Genomic DNA, 16,926 nt, shown 5'->3' with positions numbered 1-16,926 from the left:
AAATCATAAGAAAAATAAGAAAGTGTTATTAATCAAGCCGTTGGAAGTTATTCGTTATTGAAAACAATAATTGCAACAAGAAAAGGCCACAAGACATATCCTTGTCATGTACAGCCAACCATACATGACATACAAAGGACTGTGGCTGCAAAATTGAATTTGTTTAATTGGTAGGAAATAGTCAAATGTATGACTGTTGAAGTATCATGTCATGTCCGATGGGTGCTGAGGAGTAATTTTCCGATGGTGAAGATGATAAATTGGATGCATGTTCTTGGAATTTAAATTATTCTTTTCACGGAATAGAAAACTTACATAAAAATCTAAAAATACATAATGTATTATTTGAAATATTTCTACTTATCAGATCATATAGATTCTTTAATCCTAAAATTTCCCTTTTCTACTGCTGACACACGTTTCACTATTTTTTTTTCTTTCTAATTTACACTTTGTTTGATCAATAGGGACAAGGAACACATCAAACATCATTTCCTCAGCTTCATTTTGACACCAAAGCATGGAGTCTTCGAGCACAATCGAGCTTCTCCTTCACCCTTCTTGTATCTCAAATTCTCGCGAGCAAAAGTCAACACATCTACGAGTAGTCAACCAACTGAGATCTTAACGCAACCACATAAACAGAAACTGTGACGGCGATTGACGACGACCAGAATTAGACACGTTCGTTTGGTTCGTCATCGTTGAACTCTTCTATGGCGTCTCCACATGCTGCTACGCGATCATGCATCACGTTGCTTGGTGCGAAGCCATTAGGACGACGACGACGACGACTGCCCATCTGATGTCCGCACAGGATCGACACTCGTGGCATGTCGGAGGCCAGCATGAAAAGCTGGTGCGGCTCGTACACGTCTTATCCCATAACTTCGCACGGCAACGCCAGCATGCAAAGCTGACATGGCCGGCCGACACAGCTCGTGGCCATCGGAGGCCAACCATTTTCCCCCAGATTTAAGATCGTGGCCATCTTTGCTTCTCATGGCTGAACTCCCCCTTGCATGTATGAGAGATTGACTTGGAACGAAAACCAAGTTAAAGAAGTGAACTGTTTGGGTGGCGTTGTCCACTGACTTTGACATGTAACAACCTCCAAGCATCAGAACATTATTTAAGAAGGTCTTCTCCCATGGTATGCATGCAGTTGGCTAGCTTTTATACGTTTAGCTTGGGCACACTGCGCAGTGAGTCTACATACATATCCCAGAGAATGATGCCTTTTTCTTTGGGATGAAACAGGAGACCGACTGTGCCGAAGAGGTTACTACTGTTTGTGAAGGGCCCTCTCTAAGAAGACAAAGGACAAGACAGTGGGGGAGGAGATCAGACCTTGTGGCTGGGGAAGAAGAGAAGCAACAATGGGTTCAGTACAGCTGTTGGGGGAGATGGGAGTGTTGGGAAGAGGAAAGGCGAACAAAGTGAGAACACAAATGATTGATCCTGCACGCATTCATCTCTATTCATTTGTCAGTTTCTTTGACGTGGTGCCTTGTTCTTCCAACCATATTGTACTGTACAAAGATGAAGTTTTAGCTTGAGATTATGATCAAAGTACTATATATATATATATAAAGGACACTCTACACCACTTTTTTCTACAAAAAGTTCGATCCGGATGTGAGAGTAGAAACTGCTACAATCCTTGCAACATCTTCCATTATTCTCGTGTGTTTGACATGGTCAATAAGAGATAGAACTGGGTTTTCATGCATTAAGTTGGCTACAGGGAGTCATCATGTCAGCATCCCTCAAACATGCTACTTGGATCCTACAACAGAATCAATCAGCTGTTGGTCGGACACGACAGCATATAAGACTTATCCCAACAATCTACAATTACAACAAGGCTTATCCATACTATTAAGGATCATTCTAACAGGTGCCATCGAAACAAGACATAATCTTAAGGGATATCTTATCCTTGAATCAAGAAAGCTAGATTGCACCATCATCCGACATGTGTAAAATCTGATTGATCTTTCAGAAGTAGAATGGTGGGTTATTGAGAAACGGAAGTCAAACCTCAGTGTTCATCTGTGACATGTGAAGTGATTTATTGCACTTAAACCTAACAATATAATTAACAAGTACAAGGTTTTTAAGATGATAGCTTTTGGTTTGAATCTTCAAGTTAAATACTATGGCTTTTTAATCTAGATTTTAAAGTTTCGATTTGCACCTCAGTTTATGAGCTTAATTTACGAGCAGATAAATGCCAGTGAATAACCCGAAGAACGTTGATATATAAAACTGGGAATTCTAATCAACGATTAGGTTATAGAATAACTAGGAAGAGAAGCTGTGTGATGCATAGAATATAAAACAAATTATGATGATGTCGCGTTAATTAGATAATTAGAGATAATATGCCACGAAAAATTAAAATGGCTAATTAATGATCTAAAATTAACAGAAATGGTTACACAATTTCCTCAAATTAATTCATAAACCCAAGTCTATAAAGAAAAATGTATCATAAAATTTTCACTGACTTCAAATTTGACATCATGCTACATAGTCTGGTGTCAGCTTGACAATCAATTATGAGATAAGGTCAAACCTTTCAAGAAACTTGACAACTTCTCACTGTGTTCATCCAGCAGACTCGAGTGTGATGAAGAAAACAACACTTAGTCGTCTCTTAATGGATTTTGGGTTTTTGATTCTTCTTCAAGATTACTGCCAAAACCGAAACAGGTTTGCCGTCTCCCAACACCGGCGGTTCGTGGAAGAAAACGCGCGTCTCCCGAGTCCTCCGGATCGGCGAGGAATTGGCGAACCGTCCGCCGACCAAAAGATCGGAGTGGTCCAGAGCGCGAAACCGAGACGGTACACGCGTCGCACAGAGGATCCCCTTGCAAGATGCGCAGCGTAGACGCACAGGACAGCTGATCCTGCCTTCCATGCCTCTACTGCCACTTCTACAGTGTCCATGACAGCGACATGACATCAATAATAATTCTCTCTATTTCTTTTTTGTTCTCGGTTTTTTTTTTAACATACCCCCGTAGAAGATCTTAATTTCGTATATATATATATATATATATATATATATATAGGAGTGAGAACAGTTCTAGAAATTCTTGCATATTACCCCTGAGAAGGGGCAACGACATTATTTCGATCTTGGTGAGAATATATATGCAAAAGTCTCATTCTGGGGTTCTATTTTTTACGGGCGGAGAGGGCTCTTTACATTAAGATCTGAGGAGAGAGTGGTACCAGTGCGGCGATCCCTTTCTCTCTCTTCCCTTTTGATTAGCAACGGATTCGGGGGCGATGCCCTCTGAATTCTCGCTGGAATCGGGTGGATCTTAGTCGGGAGAGGACGAAGAAGGAGAAATATTCCGCCTTTTGTAGTGTTGTCTGCTGAATCTGGAGTTAGAATAGATGATACCTGCAGTCTTTGGTGGTGGATTTGTGTCCGTCTCGGGCCGTTGGAGTCATGGGTGAAGAAATGGTGCTATTTTGTTTCGAAAGTTGAGATATTTCGGTTTAAGATAGGGATTTCGGTAGTCATGGACTGGGTTTTGTAGGGTTCGGGAGTGTAGTATCGAGGCGTTTAGTTGAGTCGTGGGGTGTTTGTTTCCTGTTTGTGCCTTAGGTTTCGTGGAGAAGGGAGGGAGTGGTGTTCGGTGGAGGTGACTCGGATTTCAGATTGTTGGGCTATTCTGAAGGGAAGTACGAGGACAAGTGGAGTCGATCGGTTCTCCACTTTAATCTGATTTTTCTGCTCTCCAAGCAGTTCTGCGCACCGAAAGGTAAGAAACTGATTCGATTTATTGATTACTGCGGTTCCGAATGAGTTCTAGGTTTTGTTCTTTCTTTTAGGTATCAGAATCCCACCCACCTTCGGGGTTACTTTTGGGTCACTTTGTTCTTGTAGCTTAGGGATCCTAAGTCCTGTTTTTATTCCTTATCTTCAGGAGATCGCGAAAAGGGTGGGAGTTTTTTGAATCTATACATCGGTTGGCTAAAAGGTGAGAATTTTTGGAACCTTGCTGTATCTCATGTTTTTCCTTTTTCTGGTGTAGTTCTTTCTGTAGAACTTGTGCCTGAAACCAGTAGAATTTTCTTCTTCTTTCCTTTTTTCTTCTTTTTTTACAGCATTCTTTTGAAACTAGCTAGAATTGCTCTTGCCCATGCTCACATTTAGCAAATCGATGAAAGAATCATCAATGAAGCAAAGTGACAAGTGCCTGGACTCCCAGCTGTGGCATGCCTGCGCCGGCGGAATGGTTCAGATGCCGGCAGTGAACTCCAAGGTCTACTACTTCCCACAGGGTCACACGGAGCATGCCCAAGGCCTTGTGGATTTTGGGACCTCCCAGCGAATCCCACCTCTGATCCTTTGCTGTGTAACTGCTGTGAAATTTATGGCTGATCTGGAGACTGACGAGGTGTTTGCAAAAATCAGCCTGGTTCCACTGAGGCCCAACGAGCCAGACTTTGGAGAAGATGATGGACTGGGTCTCAGTATAAATGGAGTTGATGTACAAGAAAAGCCGGCATCTTTTGCCAAGACGTTGACACAATCGGATGCCAATAATGGTGGGGGCTTCTCTGTCCCACGTTACTGTGCTGAGACCATCTTCCCGAGGTTGGACTACTCGGCTGACCCTCCTGTGCAGACCGTGCTTGCAAAGGATGTGCATGGTGAGATTTGGAAGTTTAGGCACATATACAGGGGGACACCTCGTCGGCATTTGCTGACAACTGGGTGGAGCACTTTTGTTAACCAGAAGAAGCTTGTGGCAGGCGATTCAATTGTGTTCTTGAGAACAGAGAATGGGGATCTCTGTGTGGGAATCCGACGGGCTAAACGAGGTGGGATTGGTGGGGGTCCAGATATCCCATCAGGATGGAACCCACCGGGTGGGAATTGTGCATCTAGCTATGGGGGCTTCTCTGTCTTCCTAAGGGAGGAAGAAAATAAATTGATGAGGGGAAATGGCAATGGTGGTGGTGCTGGTGGGGCTATGAGGATTAGTGGAAGAGTAAGGGCAGATTCTGTCATCGAGGCAGCAACACTTGCGGCTAATGGGCAACCTTTTGAGGTTGTGTATTATCCTAGAGCAAGTACACCAGAGTTCTGTGTGAAGGCTGCATCAGTAAAAGCTGCAATGAGGATCCAATGGTGTCCAGGGATGAGATTTAAGATGGCTTTTGAAACTGAGGATTCCTCACGGATTAGTTGGTTCATGGGGACGATATCTTCTGTTCAGATTGCAGATCCTGTACGGTGGCCTAATTCGCCTTGGAGACTTCTGCAGGTATCCTCTTTATAGGTCATTAAAAATAAGATACATAATTTTGTTATTCTATAGTGTTAATTTGTTTGTTCATTTTCTTTTATCTTTTACAGATTATTCATAGTTTCTGTGCTTGATCTCTTTTTGTTGAAAACCTTCCTATTCACCTTTCTGATATGTAAACATCATTGTTCTGATCAATAGCTTAATTGATGTAGCACAAGCTAAATTAGGGTTAGTGTTGAATAGTTTTCCTTCTCTCTACTTCCATTCCCATACTAATTGTGCTTGTGATTTGTTAGTTAGCCTCTTTTCTTGTTTATGGTCCCTTTTCGCGTGGTTGTACCTATGATTATCTGCTTGATATTTATGTTGATTTTGGATTATAGGCATTATGTTTCTCGGATAATCATGCCACCGATGAAGGCACCAGATGGAGTTTCTAGTTCTGGAGCATAAGTAATGGCTATCTTAGTAGGCATGATGAATGAGGTCCCTTGAACATATATCTTGATGATTGATTTCTTTCAGTGTTGTACATCCTTGCTCCTTGTGGAACCCACCTAACAAAATTCACAAATTTACTGTAAAATTTGTTTCTAATTTGGATCATTTGTCAATGATTCATCTATTTATAAATCATTATGTTGTAGCACTTGGATTTCTTCAATTAGTGATAAGCCAATAATGACTTTGCGTAAAGGAAGTCTCTTCAAAAGATACCTGGCAGAAGGTTGCTTGTCTCCTTTGACATATAGTATCTCAGTAGAAACATCAAGCAAATGTCTTGTGCTTTCTAGTTGGACACAAAGAAAATTGATTTAGAATATGCCAGTGTAGGAAAAAAAATCCATCAAGGCTTCATGCATTTGATACCTCTCCTTCTCAAATAGTTATGTTGCTGCTTTTGACAAGTTATATTTTGTTTTCTGTAAGTTTTCATTGTATTTTGTGTATTACCCAGAAATGTTTGCACTATCATGCTTTGCATATACTAGAAATGAATTATTTGCTTTATGACTTAAGACTTCTGGTTGTTTTTTCTTAGTTTCATTCTCTCTCTGTTCCTGCACTTCCCTGCTGAAATGTAACCATCATTCAAACTGCCTTTGCAGGTCACATGGGATGAACCAGATCTGTTACAAAATGTGAACCGTGTGAACCCATGGCTAGTTGAACTGGTCTCAAACATGCCAGCTATCCATCTTGCTCCCTTCTCTCCGCCAAGGAAAAAGCTCCGCATCCCTCAACACCCTGATTTTCCCCTTGAAGGCCAACTTTCAACACCAATGTTCCCCGGAAATCCCCTTGGTCACTGCACCAGTCCTCTATTCTGTTTCCCAGACAGTACTCCTGCAGGCATACAGGGAGCCAGGCATTCTCAATTTGGTATATCTTTATCAGATCTCCACCATAACAAACTGCAGTCAGGTCTGTTCCATGCTGGCTTTCACCGCCTTAATCACACATCTTCACTCTCAAGAATATCAGCAGGTGTAGCCGTTGATAGTCCTGCCATTGATAAAAACATTTCTTGTTTGTTAACAATTGGCAATACTTCCCAAAGCATAAAGAATCCCTGCAATGCAAAGCCACAACAATTAATGCTTTTTGGGAAGCCAATACTAACCGAGGAGCAAATTTCTCTGATCAACTCTGGGGATATGGTCTCCCCTGGAGCCACTGGATACAGTTCTCCTGATGGGAATCTAGAGAAGAAAACCAAATTTCCAGAAGCATCTGGTTCTGCAACTAACAAAAATGTGGCTGTGGATAATTCATCTTGTAACAGATTTGAGTGGTATGGGGATCACCATTCATCAGACCTTGGTCTGGAGACTGGACATTGCAAGGTTTTTATGGAATCAGATGATGTTGGCCGCACCCTTGATCTCTCTGTGTTTGGTTCTTATGAAGAACTATACAGAAGGCTAGCCGACATGTTTGGGATTGAGAAATCTGAGATGATGAGCCATGTGATTTATAAGGATGCGGCTGGTGCAGTTAAACTCACTGGAGATGAACCTTTCAGGTTAGGATTCCGATAACAGCCACAATCAAGTTTTTGGAGTGTCCATTATCTCTTGTGGTGGTTTTAGATCGTCATTTCATTGTTGAAGAACATTTATATGTTTAGACCATACTTAACAATCTGCATCCCTCTTCCATAAATTGGGTCTTTTGCCTAATTTCTCTGAACAGTACACCTATTTAATTCTTGCTTTTTCCCACTTGATTTCTTTGTCTTTGCCTGTTCAACCCGTGGTATGGTTCTATAACTGATGACTTCAACTTGAGTCTTATTAAGGGATCCATGAGATTAGTTAGCCTGTTTTAGTACACTAGTTCAAATTTGTAGAGTTTCACAAACTGTGTCATAGATTTCAGTCTGTAATTGGTTGTAACTTCTTTCTTTCCATGGACTACGTCACAGATAATTGTTTTTTCGTGGGCTGCACTTTCAGTTGCGTTTATGTGACAGGAGGCACTCATTTGTTTAAGAAATGTGAACATGTCTTTTTGACCCAAGAGTGTTTTTCTGATGGAACTTGTTCTGGTCTTGTTGCAGTGACTTTATGAAAACGGCACGGAGGCTGACAATATTAACAGATTCGGGCAGTGATAACATAGGAAGGTAGGAAAAATTGTCAGAATTTACTTTTAAATAAGCATCTTGTTCAGTGTTCCTCCTTGGACAATTTTCCTTCCAAGTATTTTTAAGATCCAGAATCCAGTCTTATCTATCATTTTGTTTGAGATGAGCTTTTGAGCATTGGTCATTTATGTCAGATTAATTTACCTACAGGACTATTCTTTCTTTTTTTTTCTTTTTTCTCCTGGGCATTGCTTTGATGCTTTCAGAAAGTGCAACCTTTCTGATGTCCTTTTTTGTATAGTAGATATATGGAGGTTATAAACTACTTGAACATTCATCTGTATCTTGGTTATTCATAGAGGTAAAGTCTATTTCTTTTCTTGATGAACTTGATAAGAACCTGGTTATGGTTGTTGTTGTTAGTTCAAATGACAATAGTCTTCAAAGGAACATTTGGCTTCTGAGACATGTTGGTGTCTTTGATTGATTGGAATTATTATTATTTTTGGTTTTCAGATCGATGCTACCAGGATCGTTCAGCGCAAACCTACAGTGCTGCAGTTGATTCACAAAGCCGTGGGGAGCTGCATGGACTTTGTTTAGTTGTCTGGAGTTGGAAGAAATACAAATTGAGTAGAGAATGTATTCAACAAACCCATAATGCTGGTTGTTGCTTCTTCATTTTGTCTCCTTGTTTGCCAGGTGATGGACGTCTGTTTCGAGCTTTTCTTTGCGTTTGTGAACCTGTAATAGCTAAGTAGCGCACTCTTCGAACTGTGTTTTTCAAGCAAGATTAGCATGTTTGCTTTGAAGGACGTAGATGCAAATTGTCCTTATTAATAACCATCGTGGATCTATTTACTTGCAACTTTCTATTTCATCAAATGCTGCTGTCGAACGAGGTTGGTAGCATTCTCTTCGATTGGCGACTGTGTTTCCTTCATCAAGAGACCAATGCACTGAAGAATGCTCCACCGAAGAATGTTTCCCTACTGCTATGTCGTCGGTCATGAACACAGTAACCAGCAGATGTGACATGAGGTTAATCAGCACGTAAATCTCATATGATTTGATTCCAAGATTATAATAGTAAGAATCCATCAGAAACACGCAGAATTAAATAGGAGCCTCGTCGAAGACTGCACCGCGAATTCTTCCCATCTCCCTCGGCGCAACCGTAGGGATAGGGAATAAACTACTGCGTCAGACTTGGGGATCGCCGAACCGACACGATTATAATAACAAAACATACGAAATTGAATGCTATAGGCCCGGACCGGACCGGTAGCCAATGCGGTCCGACCCGCACGTGTGGGACAGGTCAGCGACGCCGTCTTGTGGTCCCCGCCTGTCCGTTGACCGGGAACGGTGGTAGCGCCGTAGTTCAAGGCGCGGCACGAGCAACGAGGAAGAGGGAATTGAATCGGGGACACACGCATTACTTACTTCCATCCTCGTTTTTATTTATGGATTTCTTCCATGTTTTATAGCGACATCATGATCTATATTTGTCTGTTGGAGACGCATGCCACACTGACTCGAGAAACTGGCTGGGTGAGTCAAAGACGTCCTCGAATGCTGTGCACAGAAACAAATGCCACTTTGCAATCAGTGCCTTGAAACAACATGGTAAACCCAAAGCACTTGCCTAAACCACCACGCCCTTGGCCTCCCTCCTCTCGCAGCACAAAACGAAGCTTGGGCGTTGAAAGATCCAACGCGGCGATGATCTACATTTGTCTGTTGGAGACGCATGCCACACTGACTCGAGAAACTGGCTGGCTGGGTGAGTCAAAGACGTCCTCGAATGCTGTGCACAGAAACAAATGCCACTTTGCATTCAGTGCCTTGAAACATGATGGTAAACCCAAAGCACTTGCCTAAACCACCACGCCCTTGGCCTCCCTCCTCTCGCAGCACAAAACGAAGCTTGGGCGTTGAAAGATCCAACGCGGCGAGAGGGACACGACATGGGGTGCCGAGGCAGTCTGACATCAACCGTGTCCGGTTCGGGCTTCGTTCCCGGCCGACCGGTCCGGTTCCTGAGCCGTCCCGGTCCGCGGAATCTGCCCCCTCTCTCGCCTTCTCGGCTCCCGTAACGTCCCGTTTGGGAAGCGGTGCTGCTGCGGCCTTGGCCTTGGCCTCGACGGCAGTGTGACACACACAAGTCAAAGGTGTCGACCTGATCCGCGTTTGCAGCTTTGTGCCATCTCAAGGATATGGCACTCGTTACAAGAAAGCTTTTTTAAGTTGCTGTGATGTCTTTTCCCGTGTGGTCAGAGCCGAGACATTGACTCCCGTAGCTCAAAGAACAAGATGAGATGTGGACTAAGAGAAGGCTGTCTTGTGGGGTGGGGGTGATTTAGGGTCGCTATCGGTTTCCAGCTTCTCAAACTTTTGTGTATTACACTTTTTTGTTTCTTCTGTGCCAAATTGTTCATACGTAGAAATAATAAAATATAGACCACCAGAAAAAATAAAAATAAAAAATAAAAATACATGGTAAAAAAAAAGAAAAAGAGATCCAAAGAAATACTACAAAACTGAAGATTTTAAGATTATACATGTAAATTTTTTTTTTGGATGATATATTTTTTGGGATTTTAGAGCCAAATGTTTTAGAAGGAATGTTAGTACATAACTATAGAAGGACTCCTTATAAAGAAAGAATATTTTAAAAATTAAAATTTAATTATTATATAAATATCATGTGTATTTCTACGATGCGAGAAAAAGAATAATTTTTTTAAAGATTTATTTGAAAAGGTGTACAAAAAGATTTGTGCTTGAGTTGAGTTAATTCGATAGCTTTGCAGTTGATATAGAAAAGAAGTGTGGAATCATATTAATCTTACATCAATTTATTTTTAACCCATCAGATTATACTGCAAACGATAAAACTTAAATTGATAGATCGATTTAAATCCAATATGTATAACTTAGATTGATTAGAGTATTAAAAATATTTATATGTATGAGATCAAAAGAGATATATTGAGAGGAAAGTCTCAAGTTACATGTATTAGGTTTGATTCATAATTTATAAACTTTCAAGTTTTTAGATAAAATTTGGTTTGAATGAGTAAAAAAAAAAGTTAGAAAAATGAGTTGAGCCAATCATATTAGGGTTTAATTGAATGAGTAGATGTGAACGAGTGAATTATCTCATAGCATTAAAAAAAATACAAACTAAGTATGAACCCTCAAGAGTAACAAAAAAATAATCAACACACATATATATAATGAAATTATTAAAAATATTCATGTACATAAAATAAAAAGAGATATACTAAGAGCATAATTCCATATAGCTAAGAATCAAAAGAGTCAACTTACATATATTAACTTTGACCTGTAATATAAAAATTTAAATTTTTGGATAAAATTAGTATATGACTTGAACTTTGATCAGTTTGACTGAAATTTATAACAATCAGTTTTATTTTCTTAATACATAGCTAAAATAAGATTTAAATATAAAATATTTTTATCAGATATTATATTATATTATTGGCCATTATCATAGATGAGAAATAATCTATGATTTATGTTGTTAACGTAAACTTTACAAAGCCTATGCATTTAATCAATTGATAAGAATATTTAGTCTCGTATTATATTAATCAAGGAGTAAGAGAACCAAAAGCTTATAAATCTGTCGGATTACTTTTATCCTTAGTCTCATGAGCCTACGGGGTCACAAAATAATCATCAAATGTTAATTTATCACCGATTAATCTAAGTGGTGGCAATGGTATGGTGCCAATTCCCAACCCGCGATAACAAGTGTTAGACTCATCTACGCTTAGGGCTCAACACAACGATCATCATCACCCACCAGGTGGGATAATAGTTCGGAATGGCAAAAGACTCATTCCAAACATCCACCAAGATCAATTTATTTGAGAAGTTTGAAAATGTTGAATAATGTTATATTGTCATTTTGCTACAGTCCTATTCGAAAGAACTCTATCAAATAATCATCTTTTAGTTACTAAGACAATCAACTATCAGTAACTTAGACTTAAGAATCAAATTAATAAGTTAGCTGATTTATCCATATGATACAACTCGAAATACAAACACCTCTATAAATAGATTCGGAGGGATTACTTCTTTACTTTGAAATACTATTTTATAGAATTAATAGAAACAAGTTTTGAATTAATAGAAACACAAAGGGTGCTTTTTTTATCAAGACATCAATTCAGGATTAATATCTAACCATAATATCCATTTCGAAAATACATCTACCTAAGAGTAACATTCTTTATCATTAATAAATATGACAATTCAATTCAGATTTATCTTCCTCATTAATCAATAGAATTTAAGTTATTTATTAAATCATCATTAATATCAAAGGAATCAAAAAGGATACATGAGTCATATTAATTCTAAAATTCGATATATTTCTTTCTACGTATCACAACATTAGTTTTTTACTTAACATAATCCACTATGATATTTTCATAATGGTCCAATGATAGTATCTTTATTAAAGATAAATCTGGCCAAGTTGTATACAATGTAAAAAATAGAATAAATTATAAACACATAAATGAGCTTAGAGTGTCAGATAATCATTCATGAACATAACATAATATCAATAATAATGTATTATGCAGTCTTTTGACATATTTATTAAATAACTTGAGAGACAATCTTTTTGTTAATACATCTATAATCATAAGAGCGTGCTAATGTATTCAATTGACAGAAATTCCTTTTTTATAATCAAGTATTTTACTTCCATATGTTTAGTACTCCTTATAATGCTTATCATTTTTAGGATGAATACTACTGTAGAATTATCAAAATAAATTTTCAATAGCTTGGTAATGCTTTCGACAATCCTAAATTCTGAAATAAAATTTTGTAATCATAATCCATAAACTATGACTTCAAAATATGTCACAAACTTTGACTTCTATAGTGTAGTAGCATGATAGACTACTATGCAATCTTCTATAAAATTGCTCGTCAAACTTCAAGGAATAAATTTTTTTTATATTAATACATCCAACAAAATCTGAATTTGAATATCCAATCACTTTAAGATCATTTGATCTCCTATGAGTGAGCATGTAGTCTTTCTAAGTATATTAACATTTTATTTGTAACTTTTTAATAATTTATTTCAGGATTACTTTGATACTTATCCAATATTCAGATAATAAAATTCTGGCCTGATTCAAGTTTCGACATACATTAAGCTTCCACAATATATGTAGAAGAAATTCTTTTTATCTGTTCTCATTCTAATTCATTATTTGGAGAATTAAATTTATACCCTGAACAATTTTTCATCTTAAATCCCTTAAAAACTTTATTAATATTTACTTTCTAACACAACCTAAACAATTCTTATGGTTTATCCTGAAATATTTTAATTCCTATCACATAGGTTGCCTCTCTCATATATTTCGTTTCAAAGATTCTTAAAGAGATATTTTATGGTTTCATATAATAAATCAAAATTATTAGTAACAAACAAAATATCATCAATATATAGAATAAAAAAGAAAAACTTACCGCCATTGACCTTTATATGTATACATTGATTAATAATATTTTTTAAATCTAAAAAATTATAGTATCATTAAACTTAAGATATCATTATTAAAAATATTATTTAAATCTATATATTGATTTCTTAATTTTACGGACCATATGTTCCTTCCCTTTAACTAGAAATCCTTCAAGTTGGTCCTTGTAAACTACTTTCTCTAAGTTCTCATTTAGAAAAATATTTTTCACATTTATTTGGTATAACTCTAAGTTATAATGAGCTATTAAAATCATAATAATTCTAAAAGAATCTTTTCGGGGAAAAAGTCTCTATGTGGTCAATGATTGAGTGAGACCTTTAGTAACCATTTTGATTTTGTACTTTTCAATATTGTCATTTGAATAGTGTTTGGTGACCTATTTACCATCGATATTTTTATTTCCTTCAAGCAATTCAACAAAGTCCCTAACTAAATTTTTATTCATCGATTTCAATTATCTTTTTATATCATCGATCCAATTTTTAAAATTTATTCTTTTAGTGACTTGTGAAAAGGAAACCAGATTATCATATATATATATCGAAGTCATTTTATAACTTTTGTAAATAGATCACATAATCATTGAGAATAGCTGATATTTTTTTTATCATTGAGATCTCCTTAATATTATTCCTTATAATTCACTTGCTGTAGATTTATGCATGATAATTCATTATGAAATGGTTGATCATTTATTTATTGTTCTCCTACATTACCAAGCTACTAGTAAAGGTACTTCAATTTGAATTTCTTGAATAACCACATTTCATGATTCACCACTCATACTAATCTCATCATTTCGAATAAATATAGTATTATTAGTTTCCATAATTTTTGGACTATAACTAGGATAATAACATCTATATCATTTGGATTTTTCTAGATAACCAATGAAAAATCCATTGGTCTTTCTAAAATATAAATTTCTTTCTTATAAATTATAATTTCTTACTTGTGCTAGACAACTCTAAACATTCAAGTGTTTTAAATAAAATCTTTGAAACTATATTATTAAAAACTCTATTATATATATATATATATATATTATATGTGTATTATGAAATAGATAAAGATAAATGACTTAACAGGATATGGTTATGCCTTTTTGCTATTATACCATTTGATTGCATTGTACCTGACAGTATATTAAGCACATATGTCATGACTTTCAAAGAATTTGACAAATAAATCTTGACATTGTTCTAATTTATTATACCTATAATAATACTCGCCATCTCTATTTGATCTTATAGATTTTAATTTTTTTATCTAATTACCGCTAAACCTCCTTAATGTACACCTAAGGGAATCCATTCATTCATATTTTTTATGCATAGATAAATATAATCATAATATGAAAAATCAATAATAAAGGTCATAAAATATTTTTCTCCATCAAAATATACTATAAAAATCAATAATAAAGGTCATATGGAAAAATCAATCAGTATCGAGAAGTTTAATCTGATAAATAAGGAAACAAACGAGGCATGCGAATGAATGAAGGGGTAAATGATCTCACATTAATGCTTTGAGTATAAACACCATTGCATAAATCAGATTCTGACTTGCAAATAAACTGTAAATGCATATCAAAATTTTCCTTTGGGCGAAACTATAATATACAAATGTAATGATACTTTTTTATATCTCATTTTACTTGACAATTGAATATATTCAAACCAGATATATTTGCTAACTTTGAATACACAAGTATCATATTTATATTCATTAGTTATAAGAATAGCATATTAGGATCTTTAAAGTTCTCGTAAACTATGAATGCCAATGTATCAATTACAAAGTTCACTATTATGTCATTTTCATTTATAAGCATCAACAAAATCATGGGTAATTAATTTATAAACTTTATGTAATTGATATTTATGTGATCTTAATGTTCGACCACTTTAGCAACTAATAAATCACATAAACATAAATATCAATCAAGTTAATCATAATTTTAACTCATGATATATAAAATAAAACTATAATGTCATAATTTAATTTATTACCATAATATGACTTATAATCATCCATTTCATAAAAATGAAAGAAAATAAAGTTTCATGGGCGGTACAATATAAACAAAGTTAAATTCGATTGTTATGAGTTAAATTATAATCGAAATCAATGTAAAACAACAAAATCATAATTTTAATCGATCATAAGAGGAACAAAAACTCAATATTAAAAAATCAAAAGCCCTAAAACATGGCCTATACATTTAAATCTATGCACAAATAAAACTTCAAGATGCGCAACATAAATCCCATGATCTTTGAACTCAGTGATTTTCACAGATATAAATTTGAATTGAAAACACATACCCCCATCCATCAATGTATACCTTAAAGAGCTTCCAATTTTCTAAAGAACAACTCAGATAAATACATCTTTGGTTTCTCTCCCTTACCCCTTTGTTTTGACATATGTTATTAATGAAAATATCATTTCTGTTCTAGGGGGGAGAGAGGACTAGATTGATTCTGAATATATATAGTGACATAAAAGATGCCTTCCATCAAGACATCAATTCATAATTAATATCTATAATTAAATTCATATTTATCTTCCTCATTAATCAATAACATTTAAGTCGTGTATTAAATCATCGCCTATATCACGTTGGTTATGTGGGCTACATTAATTCTAACATGGGATCGTGTAGGCAGTCTAATTCGCTTATTCAACCTTGTCCTTCTTACCTGCATTACATAATATTGGTTATGAGTTTTTGAAGTTTTCTAGTGACAAAGACTCACCTTTACATTTAGTTTCTTTGATGAGTGGCATGAGGGAAGAACCTGAGTAACGAGGATAGGAGTACTGAATCTTATGGAATCATATAAATGATTGGCTTCATGGCAATCGTCATCCTCGTATCGCTTCCTTACTGTGTAAAGCAGTGGATTACACCACTAGTGAGGAACCTGTTTTGGTATTTAATCCTGAGGAGGATGGAGGGGATGACCTCACGGTTGCTTTGCTCGGGTTACGAATTGGAGGAGTGACATGAGGGAATTTTTGCTACTGAGTGTGTGTGGTCAAGAAGATGAACGATGCATTCATTACATGCCAAATGTGCAGCACTGCCGAAGGTGTTTGAGCTGGTGGATGATTCTGATTGATTATTCACAGATTTGGCTTCCGATTGGTTCATCTCAAGCTGTCAAACTTCGTGACGACTTTGAGAACGCTCTGTCTGTCGATTATTAAAATGACACACAATAATAGTTTCTGAATTCTGTATATTTATATTATATGCTATATACCTTCTGTATTTACATTAGTCTTAAACATATATGATTTCTGAATTTAATAATCATTATTATGGTTCTAAGCCTTCCATCTTCTCTTAATTTTGGAGCTTATTTGAAATAGTTGTCTACAACCCATCTTATAACTATAATGTGAAGCCACACAAATAACTCAATCAAGAAGAATTTTGAGTAAGCTCGACGACTCGACTACCTCAAACTTGACTCAAACTCGGTAAATTTCA

At 36.4% G+C, this 16,926-nt stretch overlaps 1 protein-coding gene across 1 annotated transcript; it reads left to right on the top strand.

Moving 5' to 3' along the window:
- Positions 1-3,149: 3,149 nt before the first annotated feature.
- On the top strand, positions 3,150-8,688 carry LOC135637000 (auxin response factor 18-like). Its single transcript, XM_065149295.1, has 6 exons — positions 3,150-3,782; positions 3,948-4,001; positions 4,129-5,294; positions 6,389-7,305; positions 7,843-7,908; positions 8,386-8,688. Exons 3-6 carry the CDS (start codon positions 4,164-4,166, stop codon positions 8,432-8,434), a joined length of 2,163 nt encoding a protein of 720 aa, XP_065005367.1. The 5' UTR covers positions 3,150-3,782; positions 3,948-4,001; positions 4,129-4,163; the 3' UTR covers positions 8,435-8,688.
- The last annotated feature ends 8,238 nt before the right edge of the window (positions 8,689-16,926 follow it).

This window comes from Musa acuminata, chromosome BXJ3-4, assembly GCF_036884655.1.
Source record: "Musa acuminata AAA Group cultivar baxijiao chromosome BXJ3-4, Cavendish_Baxijiao_AAA, whole genome shotgun sequence".
Lineage (NCBI taxonomy): Eukaryota > Viridiplantae > Streptophyta > Magnoliopsida > Zingiberales > Musaceae > Musa > Musa acuminata.
The sequence above is the reverse complement of the archived record's forward strand: the minus strand, read 5'-3'. Positions and strand labels throughout refer to the sequence as shown.